This window comes from Urtica dioica, chromosome 4 (genome assembly GCF_054948205.1).
Source record: "Urtica dioica subsp. dioica isolate 48M chromosome 4, U.dioica_male_clone48M_v1_H2, whole genome shotgun sequence".
Taxonomy (NCBI): domain Eukaryota; kingdom Viridiplantae; phylum Streptophyta; class Magnoliopsida; order Rosales; family Urticaceae; genus Urtica; species Urtica dioica.
This window is the reverse complement of record NC_142759.1, coordinates 15,044,649-15,068,913: the sequence shown is the minus strand read 5'-3', so window position 1 is coordinate 15,068,913 and position 24,265 is coordinate 15,044,649. Positions and strand designations below refer to the sequence as shown.

Sequence of the window (24,265 nt, the reverse complement as noted above, 5' to 3'; positions counted from 1 at the left end):
ATATAGTCACTACATTATATCAATCCTCCAGGTTCAACCTACAACGAGTAAAATCAATTATTACCGTTATATCCTTCTTGCTACATATAAGCACTAAGGACCATTGCTTCCTCAACGAAAGATTCTTTCGTACGACTTACTATTAAAGTGTCGATAATCTATCGAAAATGGAATCAACACTTAAGTGACTGTTATTAACCCTCTTTCAGGAGGACTGTATTGCGAATCTGTGAATCACATTTCTCTCATATCATATCCCGAGTTCCCAAGACATATGTATTTATAGGTTTGTATCTAACCAGTATCGAATGAGTCAAAGAACCTAGTAATACAACTTTGAAGTCTGTGACTACTGCATGATTTAGATCAAGTATCATATGACCATTAGTTGACATAGATTTGTGCATCGTAACGGTTACTTAAATGAGCATCTAATCTAGATCTGTCCCTGGCATATACAAACCAAGTGTATAGAATGCTCTCATTATGTGATCAACCTTTCAATAAGAGGTTCCACATATGTGATTTTTAGTCTAGTTACCCAAGCTTAGATTAATCACGATAATGTTTTAGCACACTGTCCGAACTTAGATGCCCAATATGTGATTCCGTATAATATAAAGCCTATGGATGATAGTTGTTATGGATTCTAACTAGAAAACAGTCCACTAATCAATAATGCTAATAAAGTAAATTTTCGATTATATTCAGTAATTATTCCTCTTGAATATTTTCGGTGGGCAATATTCATAATAAACACGTGGCCCCCAGGAGATCGACGTGATTTGAATTCAACGTGTGACGTGGCCCTAGAAGGCTGGAGCTCGCCGATCTCATCATGCAGCTATAAATACAAGATCAATGAGTATATTTACGCACATGACATTCAATTGTCAACCCTCATTATAATCTTGTGTTCTCGGGTTCGTTTATAGCTCTTTTCATTTACTTCAGTGTTCACTATCATTCGTATTCAATAATAATAAAAAAAAAGCCCAGGGCCACCATGTGTTCATTTAATCCTAAGTCTTTTAATTCGTTATCTTTTCTTTCAATATTTTGTGATTGAATTTAGTTTCGTTACATAATTTTGAGGTCCATCCCTACAAATTTAAGAGACTGCTTTGAGGTAATTTTTCACGTCGACAAATAGCAATATAGTTTGGGTTTTCCATTCCAATATTTGAGGGTAAATCATATTTGATTTGCCTAAGGTATTGATTATTTCACAAAAATCTTAAGTTTAGAATTAATTACTTAAATTTTCTACGGCTCTTTTTTAATATTACCTCACTACCATATTTTTGACTTTAATATCAAAATATATCAAAATGTGATATTTCTTTGCCAACACATTATTTTTTAAGGTAAATTTGTTGCGAGTGGAGATTGAACTCACGATCTCTACTTTAGAGGTGGTGTGGAACTATCGATTAAGCTATGCTATGAATCACCACATAATGCTTAATCACATCTAAAAATTACTACCTAATTTAATAAAAATCCATTTAAACTTATTTCCTCTAATAAAATGTCACGACTATAGTATACCCTTATCTAAAATAAGTTATATTCTTATTCTTCTTTCTTCTTCTACTTTTTAGCAAGATGAAAGCAAATTCAATATTCTTAACTATAACTTATAAGAAGTTCTCAAATGATATAATGACAAAAAAAACAAAAAAAATCTATTTTGATTCTCTGATTTATTTTTATTTGATCAAAAGGGCCCGGAGTATTCTTTGCCTCTAGCCAACTTTACTAAAAAGTAAATATCTCTTTTACGTGCCATCAGAAAATACAAAAGCAAATATCTATGTTAAAAAGGATCGTATACCAACATATGTATTGGAAAGTATGAACTTTTTAATACCATTTACTGGTAGTCACAAATAAAGGGCTACCGGAGATAAACCGATTATTACTGTGTATATCTAATTCTAAACCCACCACCAAATCTAAGAACCTTAAATACCATCAACACTTTTTAAGACAATTCGTTGAGCTAAAAAAAAAAATTAAAGATGCTAACCTGTTAAAACTAACTGTTAACATTGGTGTTCAATGGCATCACGCAATGCTTTTTAATATTTTCCAGCTCACATATTATTACGGATCATCCGGGACGTTGAAATTGGCACTTAGCAGAAGTGCCGTAGCTGCGTCACTTAATGTGCCCGACGGAAATACTGTTTTCATGGATCATGGTAATTGACGGTGTTGTTGGAAGAATTATAAATAAAGAGAATCTATGTACAAGTGTATGGGTGATTTGTGACTAATATTTGAGTGGGGTCCACTCATCGGAATTTGTTAATTCTTGTGTATTCTTATTCTTCCTTGCGACGGGTATAAAATTGATTATTTATTTGTCAAAATCATTACTATAATGAATGAGAAATTGATGCTCAAAGTATGTTTAAAGAACACATGGGTTGAGTAAGTGTGTTATGTAGTGTTTATATATTATCCTCTTTCTTTAGTGGATAAGCAAGTGCAAGAGAGGAGAGTGCGGGTGGATTAGCTCTTAACCCCTCGCGCACACACACGCACGCGCCACTGCCGAGCCGAGCCAGGTCGGGCCAGGCTCGGCGGGCCATTCCTTATCTTTTTATTGTAAAATTCACTTCCGAAATGTTTTAATTCCATAAATAACTTTTGTGTTATGGTGGGAATTACTTGATTAAGTTGATATGACGTTATGCATGGTGAATGAGCTGTTTAACGTTCATAACCCGCTGAGTTAGTGAGCATTAATGAATTAAATGGCGTTTATGGCTTAACGTTTTGGGTGGTTCAATTTCGTAACCTACCCAGCCATGCTCAGCTATAAAAAGCCTTCAGTTCTCTCATTCTGAACATACCAAAAAACGAATCCTCTCTCCTTCTCTTCGAAATTGTTTTCTTTGTTTGCAGTCTGGTGGTAGTTCTGATGTTCAGGTTCTAGTTCGCCGAAGCCGAGTCTTGTGGTGCATTGCTCGTCTTAATAGTCGTTGTATCCTGGGAGGCTTTCGCTCACGAAATCCAGTACCCGTGGAAGGGCGATAAAAAGCTTCAAGGAAACCGTCAAACTGGCCTCGACATTTTCCTTGCCAACTTTCTTTTCTTTTCATTTTCGGTTTATGTTCTACATTTTATTTTCCTTGCGTTGTCTTTACTCTTCTATCAATATTATTTGTAATATTGCTAACAGGTCTGACTTCCAACACTTGGCGGAAGTGGGAGGTCTACACAGGGAAGAAGACAAAACTCATTTGTACCGTTGGGCAATTCAAGAGGTTTTGGTCACTCTCACAAAATCTCATGTAGAAAGAAGTAATATTTTGGACTTGATTATACCAAGGACACTGTGAAAAGTTTCAATAAAATCCCTTTATAGATCACCAATTCCCATTTTCTCGCTCACCTCTCTTTTATCGCTCAGGCATTTTTTATATTTTTAACACAAATATACCAAAATTAACAATAATTAACGCGTAGTAACGAAAAAAAAAAACTAGAAAAAAAAATTTGTAAACGCATAAATACCAAGATAACACAATTTACCAGCAAATAAACACAAAATACTGCAAATAAGCACAAAAATAACGACCTTACAAAAATTTATATAGAACTTATCACAAATAAACACGTAAATTCAAGAATGAAAAAATAGCAGCGAAACAACCTCTTGATTTTGAATTCGAACCAAGAGATCTGTAGCCTCATCGACTGTATAAAGACGATCAGTCTAAATCAGGTTCATTAAAGTCAAGGGTTTTGAGGCACCGGCATGATCCGGTAAGCTAATCACCAAACCCCTCGTCGAGCCAGATAGTGAGCCCGATTGAGACCATGGAGTTGTTCGTGAGATCGGCGTCAGGGAATTTTGGTGAGGTTTTGGTCGCGGCGGTGAGGAAGATCGAGGTTAGGGATTTGTGCGTGTCTTGACTTTCTTCATCTTCAGATCTTCCTCAACCGAACAAGGAAACGGATCATATTCGCTGAAGATGAGAATCGCTTCATGGTTTTTCCTCCTTTTTTTTTTTTGCGTTTCTGTTCATCCACCAATGCATATACTAAAAGCTCAATATATGCATTAATAACAAATTACATATCAAAAGAATCTGTTATAGCACTCAGATTACGTATGTAATAGACCTGCATACATATGTATATATATGGAAAAAGATATATATAAAAAGTGAGATAAATGTGGAGCACAATTAACTACTCCAAATACTTAATCAATTTAAACAAAAGAAATTGATTCAGATAACAAGAGGGCAAGATTGCAATGCAAGTTTTGAATTAATTGCCACAACAATTAAAATTAGCTATTTTCTTAAAATCTTGACACGTTAGCTACTTTGCAATATCAATGTTTGAGATTGGCTAGTTCGTAATATTGTTCTATATTTTAAGATGCAATAAGAAAGAATTTTTATGTTTCGTAAGGATTGAACCCTCGCCCTTGCTTAATAGATCACTTCACATGTAAGAGGTCTTATCTCTTAAACTAAGCCCTTGCTTATTATGTCGCATTATTATATATACTAAAAAATATATTTGTGGGTGAGTTAATAATAATTTAAAGAAGGTAACAAATGTGAGTGTCCAACATCGATAGCTTTGTAGAAATTTTATGTATTTGGTGATGCCCTTCCGGCACCTTCTCTTCTTATATGTTATACTATATATCATGATCAAAGTCATCCCACGATCGATTCCACGTATGGTATAAGCTTTTTAAGCTCTCAAAAATAATAGCAATGATATTCATCATATTTTAATGGGCTTTTTGTGGGGAACCACAAATGAAGTTCATTACTAGGTCTTAATTGCGCAGAACATTTGAAGGCCTATACTTTCATAACTGAGCATGTGATAGGCCGAAATATGGAAACAAATCTTGGTTTTCTAAGATATATGGATATACTACAAGAACTCAGAAAAACTTGGTTAAAAAAACTACCACTCTATTGGATACTTAATGATCATAGGTTACTTTTTCAAAACTATCTTACTAACAATGAGACAAGTAAACACGATCTTAAGAACTCTTGCTGGTTCACATTCTCTTTTCAACGTTTCAACATAAAATTCCTTAACGAAGAATGACTTGTCATCTTAGTTGGAATCTCAAAGAATTAAATCAATCACCCTTATTGATTTGTTCGGCTATGATACAATGTTGATCATCAGGACGTTTCTATCTCAAAAATCAATTGCTAATAAATAACGAAAAAAAAACTCATCACTTTATATACTGATATAAGCTCACACACTTTTTTCAACATGAGTTTAACTCGGTCCACAACATTAGAGTATACATAAAGCATGGGAATGAAAAGAAGAGAAGTTATTTGAATGAGAGGTCATTCCTTTTTGGAATGAGAGGGACAAAGTAATTCCCAACAGGGGAATCGAAGATCCTATAATTCACACAGCAATTGCCCTATTGAGCCTGAGTTATCACCAAAGTCTTGTTATCTTCAATCCTCAACTTCACATCCATGTTTATGTTTACATGTACATTCATCAGCGGTCTATCCTCTTGCCAACACTCCTGACACCGGAGAGTGTGATAAAGTGTTATTATAATCATTCAAGAGAAGACTTTGAACGAAAAAAATTGCAGAGAACATCTAAGAGAGTAGTATCTACATAATGTGCAATAGTAAGTACAAATTGCAGAGTTAGATATTGTTGTTACTATGGATTTGTTGTTTTTGTTATTTGAAAAAAACGGATCTTCTCTACTTTGTTGGAACATGTATGCTGTGACATGTGCTAGCAAAGTTGTGCATCAGGATCAGTGACATGGACTGTTTGCAAAGTTCTTTTTGTCGGATCTGTTTATGCTTTTCTGATCATCCAATGAGAGTTAGTGATTGCATTGGGAAACCCTAACAAGACATTCTCGCTGAGTATTGTCTCATATAAAAAATGAATATTTTCCCCCTTGGGTATGGCTACACACTTAGAGTTTTCGTGAGAGTTGTCGAGTCAAAAACACATTGTCCTTTGTGTCATGTAACTATGTTCTTTATTATTGATTGTCGTTGTTCGAGCAATAGACAAATTTAGTTTTTTTTTTTTTTTTTTTTTTTTTTTTTTTTTTTGTATATGTGATGTTGTAACTCATGCACTGTTATAAGCATTATTCAAGCACTTGGTGAGTGAGTTGAGTGGAAAGTTAGGAGAGCTCAAACACAGAGGGAGCCTGAGTTAGAATTCACATGCGTAATTTTGAAGTATAGGAAATCTAAAAGGTGATCATTCATGAATTTTCTGCCATTGTACTTATTCTACCAGTTAATAAAGTTTTTTTTTCCACTGAGAGTATCATCCCTCAAGAAGTAGGCACGATTGGTCAAACTGTGTTACTAATTCTCTATCTCTTGATTTACTATTTTTATTGTCATATTAATCAGGTAAATTGTCTAGCGTTGCATAACTTGATTTAACATCACTGACAGACATCAAGAAAACAGTTAATACACTTTTTCAGATCTGCAATAGTACAAATACTTCCTTCAAAACTAAATGAGCCTAAAAGGGAAGGGCTTTGGTTATTTCTCAAAAAATAAAAAATAATAGTAATAATTAGCCAGAGATGGTCCAACGAAAAAAAATATAGTAATTTGGAAAGCAATGAAGACGTATCGGAGGATTACCTATGAGTTTGACCTTGCTCAGTTTTCCTCATCTTGAGTTCTAGTCCCATGTTCTCCAATCTCTCTCTCTCTCTCTCTCTCTCTCTCTCTCTCTCTCTCTCTCCGAATTCTTGAAAATCCTCCGTGTCTATTGAGTTAGATTGGGCCAATAGATTTTGATAATGGGCCAGTATGGGCTGGTGATGTGTGTCGTTTTGCGCTAAAAATAATTTTCTTTCTAAAAACTAGAGTATAGTGATAAGCAAGGGCCAGACCCACAAGAACCTAATTAATGAAATGATTAATTATTTGAGGAAAATAAAAGAAAAGAATCGGGGTTTTTGAGAATTGTAAAGTTAAGTATGAAAATCAAATGGCAAAAAGACATGGTTAAGGCTTCCTTCTCTTCCGCAACAACTCTATTCAATATTGGTTCGACAATGCTCGCATAACTCGTATAAAATCAACTTCCACATAAAATTGATATGTGCGGTCATGACGTTGCGCCGATATAAAGTCATAATTACTAAAGAACCTAGTGAACTAGATTTAATCTAACAACAACAATGAATTTCAAAAGCGAGACGAACGGAACTATATAAATTCAACACGCGCGATTCAATCAATTTCGGTTATCATTTTCACTATGTGCACAAGATCCTCGCAAAACCCGTAACTTAGTCGCACGACTAATTACTAACAATCTTAATAATTACAGATTAAAATTACAAGTATGACAATGAACGGTAATATTTCTATCTAGGTGATCAATTTAAACAGAGTTAAAACAATTCAAGAACGGTTAACAATTGGAAAAGAAATAATGACTTCAATATGGTATTTAACAGCAAAACCTACACTAAAATCTTACAATTTATGTTTTGGGATTGAAATTTTCCTTTAACGATTTAAAAGAATTTGCTAGACATACTTAAAAATTAAAATACACAAAACTACGAAAACAACTAATGTCGTTGAAGAATAAAAGTAATGAGTCTGACTGCCATTATTGAAAACTAATGAACAGAAAGGAAAACAATAAGGTGACGAATGAAAAATCCCCTAAACCTATTGAACAAAAACTAATATATACATGCCCCTTCAAAGTTTGCGCGTGAGATATTTATAGAAAACAGGTTTCCTTCTTTCTCTGATTCTTGATCTCACATGCGGACACTTGGGCCTAAGCCCATTATTTTTCCTCTTTAATCATGCTGCTGGGCCTAAACTGCATGAAACAAATATGTTATGAAAATATTATCACAAACGCAATAAATAGTGAAAAATAATTGTGAAATAAAAACAAATAATGCACTTATCAGCTGACTTGCTGTTGACAATGTTAGCCCATCAATCGAGTTGTTCAAGTGACCCGGCTCATTTTTTGTGAGACCACTCTATATTTTAACTTTTACCTTATATGTTGTTCGATCATTACAAAATCGTTATTCTTTTGTTACTACTTACCAATAGCGTTAAACAGAATTGAAGTTTGACCGGATTTTTTTTTTTTTTTTTTATCTTCACATATTAAACTATATTTTAAGTTTTTATTTTGATATTTAAACATCATTGAAATTAATCGCAAATGGAATGTTTCGTTTGGTCGGAATATATTATTCGGAGCATAATATTTCAGGCTATTTGGAACTAGAATTCAAATAAAACTGGATGGAATTCTATGAAATTCAAATGTCCAAAATTTAGTCTTGAAACATAGACCACACACCTCATTTAGTTTTCGCAAAACAAAATAAATATAGCGCTCTCTCCCTCTCTCTCATAACATATACACACATATGCAAAATTACATATTTATACATACATGCAAATAAAAAAATAAAATCGTGCCACCGACGAGCTCCTCCGCGTCATCCCCTTTGCCCGCACGCGATCTCCTTTTCGTTGCCCTTACCTCAGTCAACGGAAACCCCCTCGCGGCGAAGGTCGACGACTTGCTTTGGGTTGAATTAAAAAATGATATTTTGCAAACCCAAGTAATTAGTGATGATTAGTCCTGTTCAATATAAATAGTTGCATATGTTCACATATAGAGAGAGAGAGAGAGAGAGAGAGAGAGAGAGAGAGAGAGAGAGAGAGAGAGAGAGGTTTTTAATTTTTAAAATTTAAATCTAATAAAATTTCATTTTATTTTTTAATTTAATTAAAATTATCAGATGATGACACGTATCATTGACATCCAAAGTCAACAGTCTAGTAGTGACAGAGAGATAAAAAATTGACATTAATATTTATCTTACAACTTTTAAACAATAAGTATCTAAGTGGTACAAATCGTAAACATTAAATATTTTTGTCGCCATTTTCTCTAAAACATATAGCAAAGTGCGCAATTTATCTAGCACTTGGACAGACTATTCCATTCTACAAATTTCGGAATTTACACAAAGCTAAAAGTGGACGTCCATTCCATCCAAATAGGAAAATTTTCTTCTTATGTTTGCAATACTCATCCCTCCTAGATTTGGTATACGCAGCTACCACTTACATAATAGCTACTTACGTTTGTAGTTTTTTATGAGGAAAATGATTATTAACAGTAAAAAAAAAAAAACTTATATTCTTGGGTTTGCAAAATTCACTTTCGTTTAATGTTTATAATTTTAGCTGATTATTAAAAAAAAAAACAAATAACAAGAATTTATATAATTTTAATGTCTAAGGAGTAACAAGTGGTACATATCATAACCTAATTAATAATTTCAAACCACCTCTAAAATAGAAACTGTGGGTTCAATCCTCATTGTTAACAAAATTGCCCTTGAAAAAAAAAAAAAAAAAAAAAAAAAAAACAAACAAACAAACAAACATGCGAGTTATTGCTTTGTCCTGAACCTTCTAGGACATTGCCCTACTGTGCTACATAATATTGTGACAAATTCAAAGAGTATTTACAATTGATTATCCATATTCGAAACTAAAACTTCATTAATCGTGGCGGGCCAGTTTTATTGTTTCTTGTTAGTTGTTGTTTCCTTCAACAACACAATCTGACTTATTGGTTTTGTTGATGTATTTTCTTCACGGCCCATTTCATCTCCACTTGATTTTTTCGAAATTCTTTTTGTGCCCCCACATGATTGGTTTTTCTTATGAATTAGATCCGTTGATACTACGGCTCAGCCCTCAATTATTTTTTTTATTTAATTTCACCTCGTCACCTGATATTTTTGCAATTCGCTTTGTTCTCTTTAAATTACTTTTGTACTAATTTTTTTTTTTTAAAAACGTATTGAAATTTTTTACTATTGAAAAATGACAACATTAATCTTTTGCTCGAAGAAAAATAAAATTAATTGTTCTTATCCTTAGAATTATAGGTTTTAAGGTTCATGTTTGAATTATCCTAATATTACGTATGATTTAATATTAAAAATGACATTGTTTAACGACAAACATAAAATGAGGCATAGAACGTTCAACTGAAGAATGTATACATTTTTTTACGTTATACTTACGAGCATATCAAAATAATATTGACTTGATCTTTGGATCTATTTAAGCCGTATGATCATGTTGGTGATAGGATATGTGGGCCAAAGGAATGAGGCTCTTTGTATGGACAATGACGTCAAATCGAACCATATGTGCCTAAACGCGACATGCATGGCCTTGCATTCGTAAGTTTTTTTTTTTATTATCCTCGCAGCTAATAAGGGATGAAAAAAAGACACAATAAGTTCTTGAAAATATTCTCTTCTCATCATCTCGTTACATTATATGCATATATTTTGTAACTATTAGCTTTGATCTTTATTAGAAGAAAAATAACATAAGCTTTCAATAATAATATAAGATTCAGATTGCTAATCAGGCTATTAACTCGAAGAGAAAAAAAAAAATCTTTATTTTAGAGATGTCTTCAAATATTAATATTTACAGAGAGATGAAATGTATTTAGTGAGTGCTATTATTGCTACATATCTTGTCCGTATACGCACGAACAGAGTCAATCAAGACTCAGCTGAGACTATGTCCCCCTCAATTTTTAATACATTTTTATTCAATTTTATTTTTCTCTTTGAAAATTTATAAATTACCCTTCTTGAAAATATATTCACTTTAACTATGCTAAATTTAGAGTCTAACTCCTTTTGATATATACTTGAAAAATATCCACGAACATCTTTGATAGCCTGAGAAGAAACAATGATTAGGAAATCAATTTTTTAAAAAAATAAAAAAACTAGAAAGATTGATAGGTCAACAGAAAAGTTGTGGAAGACAAGAAGAATAACAAGTGAACGAATCATAAAAGACGATTAATTGTATATATAATTAATGAGATTCTGGTGATTTGGTCTAAGAAGCACTATACTAAAAATGTGAAATACCTCGGTTTCTTTCATCAAAGTTTCTTACACACAACCATAGTGGCGCATTAATTTTTTTTTTTTTAAAATATATGGCATATGCTATTAATTTGTTTCTTTCTTTTATCTTATCTATAAGCCAAGCCTAAACAAACTCAATTAGAGCGAGGGAATATGATTCATTTGGTTCAGTTTGGTACATGCTGATCAATTCATAAGAAGAATTTTCAATTTTTTGGATCCTCACAGACACAGTGAATCATTAGATTATGTGACTCCGCACAATTCTCTACTAGCTACATTATAAATTAAAAAAAATAATAAAAAAAAGAAAAGAAAAGTGACCAAATAGGATGCGAAAAGCACATTTGCATTGAGCACATACTTTTTTTGTTTCCATATGTATTATTCCACTACTTTCGAGCATTTAGTAATGATTCTCTCACATATTCTCCACCTGTGATCTTAATTTGATTTTGTGTCCATAATTTTGTTCTTGTAACTCTTAGACCATATAAATTGTAGATAAGTATAATATGCTTTACTTGAAAAAAAAAAAAGTATAATATGCTTTACTCGAAAAAAAAGTATAATATGCTTTATAGTGTAGAAACATAACTACTATTATTTTATTAAATATATTAATAGAATTAGCTACGGAAGTGTAAAGTATTAATCCGTCTGGAAGCTATATATCTATACCTTACTATAAAAGAGCGTAATAGATATTTATATTTGTCCAACCCCCATATTTGTAAATATCCGATCTTGTATCATTGGCTACTTATAAAGCCCTCCCTCAAAAAAAAAAAACCCCCATATTTGTAAATATCCGATCTTGTATCATTGGCTACTTATAAAGCCCTCCCTCAAAAAAAAAAAAGAGCGTAACTTGGATCGTAAAAGTGACACGCGTCACATTCTGAGCTATTTCTCTTACATTTAAAACAGATTTATTAAAAAAAAAAAAAAAAAAAAAAGCCATAAGAGAATAAATAGTGCGAAAAATGTATATACAACCCTTGCAACATCCACCTATTTTGTAAGTGTTTCTCTATAGAAAAAGATAAAAATTCATAAGAGGGCGAAAAATTATTTTCTTACAATCAATTTCTAAATATAATATTAAAAAGATGTACTTTTTTTTTACCAGAATTAAAAAGATGTATATACTTAGTACATAGATTGGAAGCTCTTTGGAAGTGACACGTGCCATATTTATATGGGATTTTTTTTCTACCTTTACTATCCATATTATATATGAATGAATGCCAGGTGCCACACATTTATTTAGATATTAGATTAAATATTTTATAAATGCACACTGAAATTTTGAAAAACTAAATTTCGGATTAATTACTATAGACTAAAATTAATATTTAACTAATTGAATAAATTATGATTCATAAATACAAAAATTATTACAGCAGCTTGATTTATAATTCAATATCCTCTGCTCTATCACATATAGTTTTGGTATGTATCATTTTATTATTAAATGATTGATTTACAATACATCATACGATAATTATATTTATGAGTTATGTTTTTTTTAAAATGTATCGCATTTTTATTACTAAAGACTATAAGTTTATTAAAAAAAACTCATAAGGTGATAATCTGTTAAAGCAAATTTATCAATATAGTATTTTAAAGTTTCTAACAAAAAATTTACTTTTCTCATTTTAGAGCATTTTATATGTTTTTTTATCATTTTCATTTTTCTATTTGTAAAAAAAAAAAAAAAAAAAGCATAATTGTAATTGATAAATTTGTCGCTACCTATTTTCCTTAATATCGATTGAATTTTAGATACCAAATTATTACTGATTTAATTTTGTTCATTCAAATAAGATATTTAAAATAATTCAATTTTCTCTCACCTAATACTAAGTTTTTTTTATAATATTTTCTAAGTAAAACGTAATTCTTATATAATAGTAACTACATATGGCGGAAGAAGACTAGTATATATAAAGAAAAGAAAGGAATACTCGTTGCGATATTCCGATCCCATGTCATCTTGGGCGTTGGAAGTGGAAGTTAGCGGTAGTTCCATTACCGTTTGATAATTTTTCCGAATGAAAATTATGATTTCCGTGTCACTGGAAGCAGGCCCGGCTTAACTACAAGGGTTCTAAAGCCTTTGCTTTAGGCCCTCTTAAAAAAAAGGCTCATTTTCTAAAGAGAAATTGTCCCATTTGCCATCAATTTCATAACATTTTCTCACTTTCCACCAAAAGACTAATTTTTCCCAAAATGCCACCATCTATGTCAACAATGTTGACATCTCATAGTGAAGGGCAAAAATAGATTTCAACATTGTGGACATAGATGGTGGCATTTTGGGAAAAATTAGTCTTTTGGTGGAAAGTGAGAAAGTTCTCAAGAGCGACAAGATCAGTTTCTGAAGATATCAAGTGAGAGAGTTATCGAAATATAGCTCGATTAACTCGTGAGTTTTAAATCGCTTATAGAGTTTAAATACTCTTCGATATGTACTTTCAGTATTTAAATAAATAATTTATAATTATTTATTTAATGATGTTTATGAATTTAATTTAATTATTCGTTTGGAATTCTCGGTTATTTTAATTTCGGATTATTTAATTTATTTAAGACTCGTGATTACTCGTTGAACATTATTTTGTATCACTCTCGATACGAGAATACGTGAGTCTTGAATAAACTTCCGAAAAACCGGGGAATAATAAATTAAATTTCCGAATTCCGAACCAACTCTAATCCCGACAACGAACCCTATCCTCTTTAAGTAAACTCGAATCCAATAACTAACGGATGTTCAACTCCGGATGCTAGTTCTTCCGACGTTTCGACAAGTGCCAAGTGTCTCGAAGAACGTGTGAAGCAAGACATCTTCGGGAATCGTCAAGCTTTCTGTCGAACAATTCCAGGCAAGTGATGAGACATAAGTCAACTACTTACCAAGGGTATAAGCCTGTTTGTTTGTGCATTTGCTTGCTAGTAAACAAGAGTAGGTAAAAGCCTAAAATGAATAAACTCAAAAGTTAAGGCTTCGGCCACTCTTGCTTGAAAACTTAGCTCGGGTTCGCCCGTTAGGTTCAAACGCTAACTTGAACCAGCCACGTTTGTTTTGTGTATAGTTAGACTTCTCTTCTAACTCTAGGAAGTAGGTTAGAATCGAGAGGACGGAAGAGCGATAGACTCTTAAATTCGATCGAGAGTAGAGAGTTCGGAAGTCACATTTCGAGCTTTCAACTTAAAACACTTAACGAGCTTCAAAGGGAAACAATAATTTCTTTCGGGGTTTATCCCGTTACGCTCTTCCGTATATAAGTTTAATGTGTACGCTGCCAGTTGCAGAGTACCCAAACTTTAAAACTCGTGTCGGTGGTACTCACAAGTCCACGACTTGTGCTTAGCGGGCCATGCCGGTCCGTGCGCCGAGTACTCGAAGCAATGGGTGAAGGTCGCGCATCGCGAGCTCATTGCTAGCTGGAAAACTCACCAGAAGCTGCCTTGAGCACACCGGGGCTTAGTGGGTGAAGGTCGCGGTTCGCGAGCTCACTATGCCAGAGACCACTGGCGCTGACGTCATGATGAAGAAAGTACCACTAGTGGATCCCAGACAGGTGTTAAAACTTAGATCAGCTGACGACTGCTGCTCGAAGTCTGAAACTGGTCTCTAGTCGGACCGGAGGTTATAGCAGTGAGGAGTGTATAACCTTGCGGGACGGCTAGTATTCTAGGATGCGCGTTCATTAGTCACTTATAGGTGATAGCTGCATCCTGCATTCTTGTTTGCTTGTTCGCACGTCATATGTTTTGCATTAGCTTGCCTTTCATTCGACTCATAGTTTTATGTCCCTTATGAAATTGGTGGCAAATGGGGCACTTTCTCTTTTCTAAATTGACAAAACAAATTACTCAATACTTTCACATATATGATTTTTCTTGGAGTGCGAGATTAGAGAGGCCGTAATAAAATATAACAGTGGACCCACAATTTAGGAAAGTTATTATTTATTTTATGTATTATTACTATTATCTTTACAATCATCAAAAGAGAAATGCTTTATTCACATGCAAAACAATATTTTAGTTGAGTTAAGTTCATTTTTTCTCTAGTCAAAAACAATATTTTAGTTGGATTTATTTTTTTATTTTTCTAGCGGTGGGCGGTGGTGATGAGAAAGTTGGAAGCTTAATTTTTATTCGGATATAAAATTTATATGGTAAAATGAGGATAGTAAAACTTATATATTGAAAAGTGCAATAAACTATATTTGCAAAAATGGAAAACTGTAATAAGTTTGAAACATTTAAAATTTAAATAATAATGATTAAACTGGATAACACATTGAATTAGGAGGTCTTCTATATATATATATATATATATATATATATATATATATATATATATATATATATATTTTGCTTTAGGCCTCAAATGCTTTTAAGTCGGCCCTGACTGGAAGTGGCAGAAGAAGAGCACAAAACCAATGGTACCGTTTGTTTATGCAATGGTTTGACTCATTTCTTTATTTTTTTTAATTTTTTTTTAATTAATCTCAGCTTTTAGATGTGCAACGGTTGGAAGATCAAATGCTGAAAATAAATAGCTGTTATTTAGTCATTGGGACTTCATATTTTACAAAAAAAAAAAAATAATAATAAATAAATTTTAACCATTTTATTCTTTCTCCTATATCCATCTCATTTCTTAACATTTTCTTCACAACTCAAACATTCATCTCTCTCAAACCATCAAATTCTCTCAATATTAAACCATCAAAATTTTATTTGCATATTTCTCTCAATATTCTATAGTTTAAATTTTCCCAATTAGCCCAATTTGCCTCGATCGCCCCTAATGTTCCACGACAACATCAATAATTTTCACAACCACCATATCCACCACCTTCTCCACATCAAACACAATATTTTTCACAATAACCATATTAACATCAAAATCCTTCTAGCTCACAACAACTTCGTAGATTGCAACACGAGTCATCACCTCCACCATTTCAACGCGAGTTACCTCCTCCACCACACCCACTCATCCAATAAGTATATTGTAGTATCTCTATTTAAAAAATAATATTGTAGTATCTTCCCTGATAATAATGTATAAAAAAAAAAACTATATTGTAGTAAACCACACATTCTGAAAATTTCGTAAGATCAATATAGTGCCGAGTTAACTAACGTAAGAACTAATCTTTGACAATGATTAAACCAATTCTAAAATATAAATTATTTTCCCTAAAAAAATGTAAATGATTAAAAAGTACAGTTTCACCTTAAAAAACTTAACATTAATACTTATATAATAACCAGCCGAAAATCACTCTAGAAAAATAAATTAAAACCTTATAATTATAATTGGGCTTTTCTTATACTTGCATGTTTCACTTGGATTGACTTGAGGTGAATTTACTCTTTAATTTTTGGTGGAGATGGTAGTGCCACTTTTGGTGGAATGTGATGATTATAATCACACTATTATATAATGCTTAAGAAAATAGTAGTCATACCCGAATTATTCAAGATATGCCTATAATATATACCATTTGAATCGATACTAACAATTCAATCAACACGCAAATCAAATGAAATTTTGGCATAATTTTTTTTAATCCGACGACCATCACAGATCCAAGGGTAACGAGACTTGTGGTTAAAGTCCAATAAACTGGATGTAACTCCCACAAGGACATCCTTCCACGCATTCCCATAACTAGACTTCCTCGGCTTTGAACTGACGACCTCCCAGCTCATGGGGTCACCTCAATGCGGCTTATAGAAGGTTTTCTCTCTCTAAGGAATAGAACTCTCGCCCACCGTCAACTCAGAAACATGTAGCATAATCATCGATGGAGTTGAAAAAGCCTCAAACTGCCTAGCCAAGTCCCTGATAGTGGGAGAATTTACCGGCACTTCAAGATCAACGTGATCCTAAGTAGGCACTTGGTCCAAGGAACTATTCAGCACTTCGGGACCAACTGGATGCCTGCGACCTATCAATATAGGTGACGACGAGCTCAACAAAGTCCTCTCAGTAACCCCATCAGTCATTTGTGTTATAGAGGGGAATATCAAATCACACTCGCTTATTTCAATTGGCAGACTGACTAAGTCATAATATCCATTCTCATGAAGCAAACAACAATAGCCAAAGCTTGGTCCAAATCTGACTCAAGATTAAAGAGATCACAATATTGCACAAATGTTCCCTTGATCGCTTCAGTTGTGACCATTACATTATGTTTCGTTTGGCTTATATTGTGATAAACCAAAAATATATTTTTTTAGCATCAGCATGTATCTTAACATGGTCTTCTCCTCAAAAGACAAGGTTTGGATACTCCTGACACATACCATACAATATTGTGCTAGTGGAAGATGAACCCTCGTTAACGCTAAAAGCATACACCGAGTTATCATTTGACAAGGCGTTTAACATGGAATGTGTTGAGTAACCGACACTCTATATCCCGACATCAGCGTACCTCGTTGACAGACAAAGATTTGGAGTGGTTCAATTATTGGAAGATCAACAGTTTTTGTTTAACAAGACGGCGGAGTTGTGGCGTATGGTTCTAGTATACTTGTTTGCTGCTAACTATGTGAAGTCCAGACCAGTTAAGCCGCATTTTGGATTCATAATAGAAGAAATTGAGCGTATAGTTGCTGAGCAGCCTGAGGACTTGGGTTGATATCCCAACAATCCTCCCCTCAAACTAAAGACCACACGTACTAGTGGCTTTCCTTTCAGCGAAATCATCTTGTACCCCGCTAATCACCAACCAGACACACCGCCTGACCTTCAAAATTGTCAAAAAGAGGTACTCTTCAATTGCGATGTCATCACATTGAGGACTTCTTCCACACATCGCAAATGCAGCCCACTATCCAAGTGCTCTTGAACCTTAGCTCTTATACTATTTGTTGGGCTCCGATCTTCCACCTTGTTGAGCTGCAACCTAACCCTAATCCAACTTTCTTATGATATTGTCTGCTTTGTGCCAAAGTCCTCACTGTTTTTTTAGGCATTTTTTTTTATTAAAGGAAGTGGAACATTTATACTCAATGAAATTATTTGCCTGTTTTTTCTAGGACTTGGGTTGATATCAGCCCATTAATATTGTATGAGGATGAGGATTTACCTGGGAATGCATCTTGAACTTTTGAAAATTATTTTACCTTAAAAAGTTTATTAATTTTATATTTTTAACTAAAATTACATGATTTATAAAAAAATTGTCTCCCTCAACTGCGGTCTTTGACTCCTGCACAAATTTGTACTCCAACTTTGAGCATTCGCCCCTCAAAATTCAAACAATTCTACTCGTATCATCATTATATATGTGATTCTTAAAAATTGTCAACCTAAACAATTTTTTGTTTCGTCCTTTTCACCTTTTTCCCTTGGTGGTGCGGTATGATGGGATGCCATTGACTCTCGTTGTTAATATTTTTGACCGTTTTCATCCAAAGGTACAACTCATAATATAATAAGATCATTTTATAATGACTATACTATTTACACTCTTGGTGCTCTTCTGCACATACGAACAAGCATATAATAAATCATTAAAAAAAAAAAAAATTGAGAGGACCACCACCAATTGGAGTCAATGGATAATCTCTTTTTATACAAGATTGGGTTTAGGAAATCTTATGGTAATAATACTTAATTAATACCCAGTCTTTGATCATATTGTTGAGAAAACTCATATAATATCAGTATATACTTTCAAAAAAAGGAACCCCATATTGACTTTAATTATTACTATAATACAAACCTTATCTAAAGTAAAGTAAATTATATCCTTGCTTCTTTGCCACGTGGCACTCTAATGTTTATATATTTCTTTAAGGGGGTTAGAATAAGGTTTGATTATTATTCAAAGTCAAACTCATGATAGCCCACCGATGGAATCAGCTAATTGTCTTCCATAGACGGTGATTTAAATCTTTCTGGAAGTGCTAGTGGATTTATTGGCATGGATGAATAGAGGTCCCATGAGGAAAAAAAATATAATGAATATAAAAAAATTCCTAATAAATAGTTAGCAGGAAATTAGTCCTAATAATAGCTATACCGAAAAAGTTTGGCTGGGCGGTGTGGATGAGTTAAGAGTATTGGCGTGGAAGTAGACAACAGTGTCTCATCCATGTGCATGAAATGCGACCCACGGGGATATAGCATGCGTGTGGGTCTCTTCCCGTCAACTTATATAAATTATTCATTTTTTCATTCTATATATACAATTGTATACATACACATGACACATATTGGAAAATGTAAAGCAAATACTCTCAAGCTTCAAGCTTTCAAGTAAGGCAAGTAAAGCCGAAATACTACTCACGTAATAATAAGGAAAAATGTCACATCTACTATCGTATCACTAACTTTTTTCTAATTTCACACTAAAGTCATAATTTGACCACAAATGCCACTAACTCAAATGTACAACTATCTTTTTACCCTCCCCTTAAATTTTTCTTACAACACACACCAACTCTTCCTCATATCCCATCTCACTCATCATTTTCGCTCATTCCCGCTCATATCTCTCCCTCGTTTTCTCCTCAAAATTCTCTCTCTCCTCAAACGGTCACTCCCCTCTTCTCTTCCTAAAACCGTCCACTTCTCCTCATTTTCCGTCTAACCATCGTCATCCCCACTTCTCCTCTGTCACGTTCTCTCTTCCTCTTTCTCATCCTCGCGCTCTCTCTCATTCTCGCGTTCTCCCTCTGTCGCGATCTCCCTCTCTCACCCAACCCCCAAATCATAACCCTAAACCGTCCCGGAAATGGACGACGATAACGACTTTCAATCACCCAAACAACATGGGAAAAAACAAAATGAAATTGTTAGACGGAGTCCCCGGACAAAGACGAAGGCGCCGGAGGAGCCGCCGTCTTCACCCAAACCATCCCGGAAAAGAAAAACAACAGCTTAACCCAAACCGGTGAAGAGTTCGGCGAAGAAGCCTCGGCGTGGGAAGGGGAAGCCCATGCATGTCACCTATGACGTCGAGGAAGAAGAGCAAGCCCTCAAGTCCGCCAATAATCAGGTTAGTTTGGGGGTTTTCGGTTGATTTGTTGTTGATTAATGGGACCTTGATTGATTTTGGGATAAAATTGATTTAATTTCGGTTTAGTTTTGGTTAACTAGTTTTGGGTTATCTTGGTTTGCATTGGGCTATCTCGGTTTTATTATGGTTTGATTGAATATTATTGTTGTTGAATGAATATTGTTGTTGTTGAACTAATTGTTGACATTGATGTCAACTGTTGATGTCAATTGTTGACATCTATACGTCGACAAATGGTATGAATATAGATGTCAACAATTGCCATCAACAGTTGACATCAATGTTTGTTGACTTTGATGTCAACAGTTGATGACAATTGTTGATATCTATATGTCAACAACTGGTATCAATTGTTGATGTATAGATGTCAACAATTGCCATCAATGGTTGACATCAATTGTTGATTTTGATTTTCTCATTCTTTTTTGTAATGGTTTTTAAGGATGGGAGAGGTTTGTCCCCGAAGGGAAATAGTGGACCATAATTTCAGTTTTTATGGTTCACTAGATAAATTTGAAGAAGCCGCTGACATGACAGCGGAGGAGACGACTCTTTTTCAAGAGTCTTGCTTCGGCCAGTTTCTGAAGCTTCCAAAGATCAACAGGTCGTCCAAGATAATCAACCACTTGTTAATGAGGGTCGGTCAGTATGAAGGGCACGCGAGTGAGGATGCACTCTTCATTGAGCTCGGGGGTGAACCTCGGGCTTTTACCATCCACCATTTCGCGGAGATGTCGGGTCTTCGTATAGTCAACAACTACGAAGCTGTCAACTATACCGAAGTTGTTGAAGACGGATTGTTCACGAGCGTCTTCAACAACGGGACAAAGAGAGCAAAGAGAGCAAGGGTTGGCAAAATCCGACAAAGCGGGACAAGACTCGTGGCGTCCTAACCTCGCAGCTCAAAGAGAGCAAGGGTTGGCAAAATCCGACAAAGCGGGTGAAGCTCTTGCTTCTCCATTTTCTCATCAACGTTCTTCTCGCTGCCGCACCGCATACCAACATCCCAGACTGGGCGTACGTGAGATTGGCGGAAAACCTAGACCAATTTAACTCCCATTCGTGGGGTAACGTGGTATGGAAGTTCTTCTTGGAATGTGCCAGGAAGTACATAAAGAACGTCTCCTTGAAGTCAGCCTCTAAAGGAAAGATCAACTTCCCTTCATTTCTATATCCATTACAGATATGGGCGTTTGAAACAATGCCCGTGCTCACGTCTCTCTCGTATTGCGAGAAAGTTTCAGAGGCGGCATCTCCACTGATGCGTCGGTGGAAATCGGTGACACATGTTGTTGACAACAAATTCCAACACATCGATTTCCAATCCGAGGATTTGGAATTCAAACCCCTGGGCGACGAGGAGTACATCGTGAGGAAGAACACGACGACCAAGCCACTGCCGAAGGTACAAACATCCCATCCGTCGATAACAGCTCATTCAGGGCCGAGCCAAGATTCTGAGGTATGTCAATTGAACACTGGCTCGGTTGTTATCTATAGCACTATTTGTTGATTTCCTTCAAGTATGAATAACATTTCTAACATCTTTTCAACACAGGCTCGGTTGAAAAATGTGGAAGACACAGTCAACCACATGAAGGGTGAATGGAGCTTATTCCGGATGGAGATGAGACAACTTTCCATGAATTCACCAAGAGTGTGAATGATCAATTGTTGGAGCTTTCCAACAAGACTTCTAAAGATAATCAACCAGAGGACAACGACGAGGAAGAAGACCAAGAACAAGAAGAAGAAGAAGAAAAAGAAGGAGGAGGAAAAGAAGAAGAAGAAGAAGAAGAAGAAGAAGAAGAAGAAGAAGAAGAAGAAGAAGAAAAAGGAGAAAAAGAAGAAGAAGAAGAAGAAGAAGAAAGAAGAAGAAGAAGAAAAAAAAAAGAAGGAGAAAAAGAAGGAGAAGAAAAAGAAGAAGAAGAAAAAGAAGGAGAAGAAAAAGAAGAAAAAAGAAAACGAGAAAGAAAAAGAAATAGATGGTACGTACATTATGTCAATAAATGCAATCATTGACTATAATTGTTGACATTGTTGTTAACTGATATTCCTATTTCTTGTTAATTCATGACCGATCGAGATCGAAGACAGTCAATTAGATTCATCCCAAAATCTAACTGAATCACAAGCCAGATCGCACCTTCTACGACTGGATTGCGAGCAGTTTGAGAGAGAGCTGTACAACGACAGCCAACTGATTTATATTGGCTCAGTTCCTGATGGCAAAACCTTGGGGGATATGGATGAGGAGATCAACACTGCAACGGACAAGGATAATCGGGAATCATGGGAGATCGTTTCGATAAACATAGACGATTCACCGAGAAGACCTGTCCGAATCACGAGATCTCCGGAGAAATACACTCCGACTCCTATCCCAAGGCCGTACTTGAAGTTCACAAAAAACATCGATCGCCCGATGAAGAACCCTCTCATTGCTCAGTTTGATTCAACGTCTCTTGTGGACGTACTCGTAATGGAGACTTGGCTTAAGATCGGCTTGAGGAAGAAGAAGGACGATGAAGGCTTATGGTATGTGAAAAGGGAAGATCATTTACCATGGAGATGAGATTTCACAGAGGTAGAAGTCAGGTCAAAGACTTTCTTTTACACCCTTTGGAGCGAAGAAGAATGGTTGTGCGATCGGGTATGACTACTACTATCTACTTACTTTTCATGTAATAAGATTGATGTCTGTTGACAATAGATGTCAACAATAGACGTCAATTGTTGACATCTAGATGTCAACAATAGATGTCTATTGTTGATTTCTATTGCTGTATGTTTTTTTTTTTTACAATTGATCTTATATTATATTAATATCCCTCACCTTTTCATTGTTTTTGCAGCATGTAGATGTTGTGTCGTACTACCTGAGGAAGAAGAGAATGACAGGTGAGTTGAAAGAATCATTCACAATAATAAACAGTTTCTTTCATAGCTACTTCATCCAAGGGTACGAATCATGGCTCAACTGTGAAGATAAAGAATAGGTTTGATTGGACAAACCAGTCCCGAATCCATAACTACATTACAGCCACCAACAAGTCCTTGAAGCATTCTTCTCCCTGGGTGGACGTCGGGGTAGTTTACCTTCCCGTATACTTCACAGATAGGTCACATTGGCTTCTTCTAGCTGTGACGATTCGGGAACGTTCTATCATGATCTACGACTCGTTGTCCGGGAACAAGCATCACCGAAAAATGGTAACGGCCCACGTACAAAAAATTGCTGAATTTCTCCCGTTAGTTCTTTGTTCTGTTGGTGCGTTTTGTGACGACCCGACTTTTCGGACCGTCTTACTTTACTTACTTCTTTTACTTATCAAAATTATGTATAATAAAATATGAGATTTTTTTTTCTATCATATAATACTCTTACAAAATCATAATCTGGAAATTCGCGGATTATATATATATTTTTTTCGAATACATATATTCTCAAATACCATAAAGCAATAAAATCACACTAGTCCTTATCAAAATAACTTCGTCAAAAGTATAACAAATAAATGAATAAAAACTAAACTTTAAGCTTTGATCATGGTAAATCTTTGACTTGAAAATATTTTTACCTTTGCTTGAAAACTGGTATTTTAATACCAACTTAATAGAAAATAAATTATAATAAATTTGTTAATCAAGCTAGGGATAAAATGATACAAAACTATAACATACTATTTAATCTATATTAAAACTTTATTTTAGAAATTATATTAAATCTAATTTATCTTATGCTTAGCGGAAGTCTTTCTTACGTAGTTGCAACCATAACCCGACCCTTTTGCTATCGATGCCGCTGGTCCATACTCATCACTTAGCAATAAGTTGTTTACCTACAGCACATACGTAAAATTTTCGTGGAAATGAGCTATCGCTCAGCGAGAACAATATAAAACTCACAAAACAAGATGAGTGATGCAATGCATGAACCGGTTATTAATATTTTCATTCTAATGGTGAAATGGTCTTTCTTAACATAAATCTTATCATATTTTATTCGGGGCTCCCCTAGAGTAGTCGTACCAATTTCAGTGTACACTTTGGAAACAAAGATATGGGGTTGCAAGGTCCCATACTTTGCTCCATCTTATAAACTTATAACATATGAGATATTTCCCCATTTGGGCCCGTAAGTCGGCTCGGGAAATTCTCCTTGTAGACCTCCGTAACTCGAGGCGGTACGACTCTCTTA

The 24,265-nt window shown here is 34.6% G+C and overlaps 1 protein-coding gene across 1 annotated transcript in view; it reads left to right on the top strand.

The window, feature by feature from the left end:
• Positions 1 to 17,676, top strand: part of LOC149400758 (NADH-plastoquinone oxidoreductase subunit) — a 30,181-nt gene extending 12,505 nt beyond the window's left edge. The window contains 1 exon segment of the mRNA XM_089610500.1: positions 17,465 to 17,676. Within this exon segment, the coding sequence (XP_089466626.1) occupies positions 17,465 to 17,676 (212 nt within the window).
• The last annotated feature ends 6,589 nt before the right edge of the window (positions 17,677 to 24,265 follow it).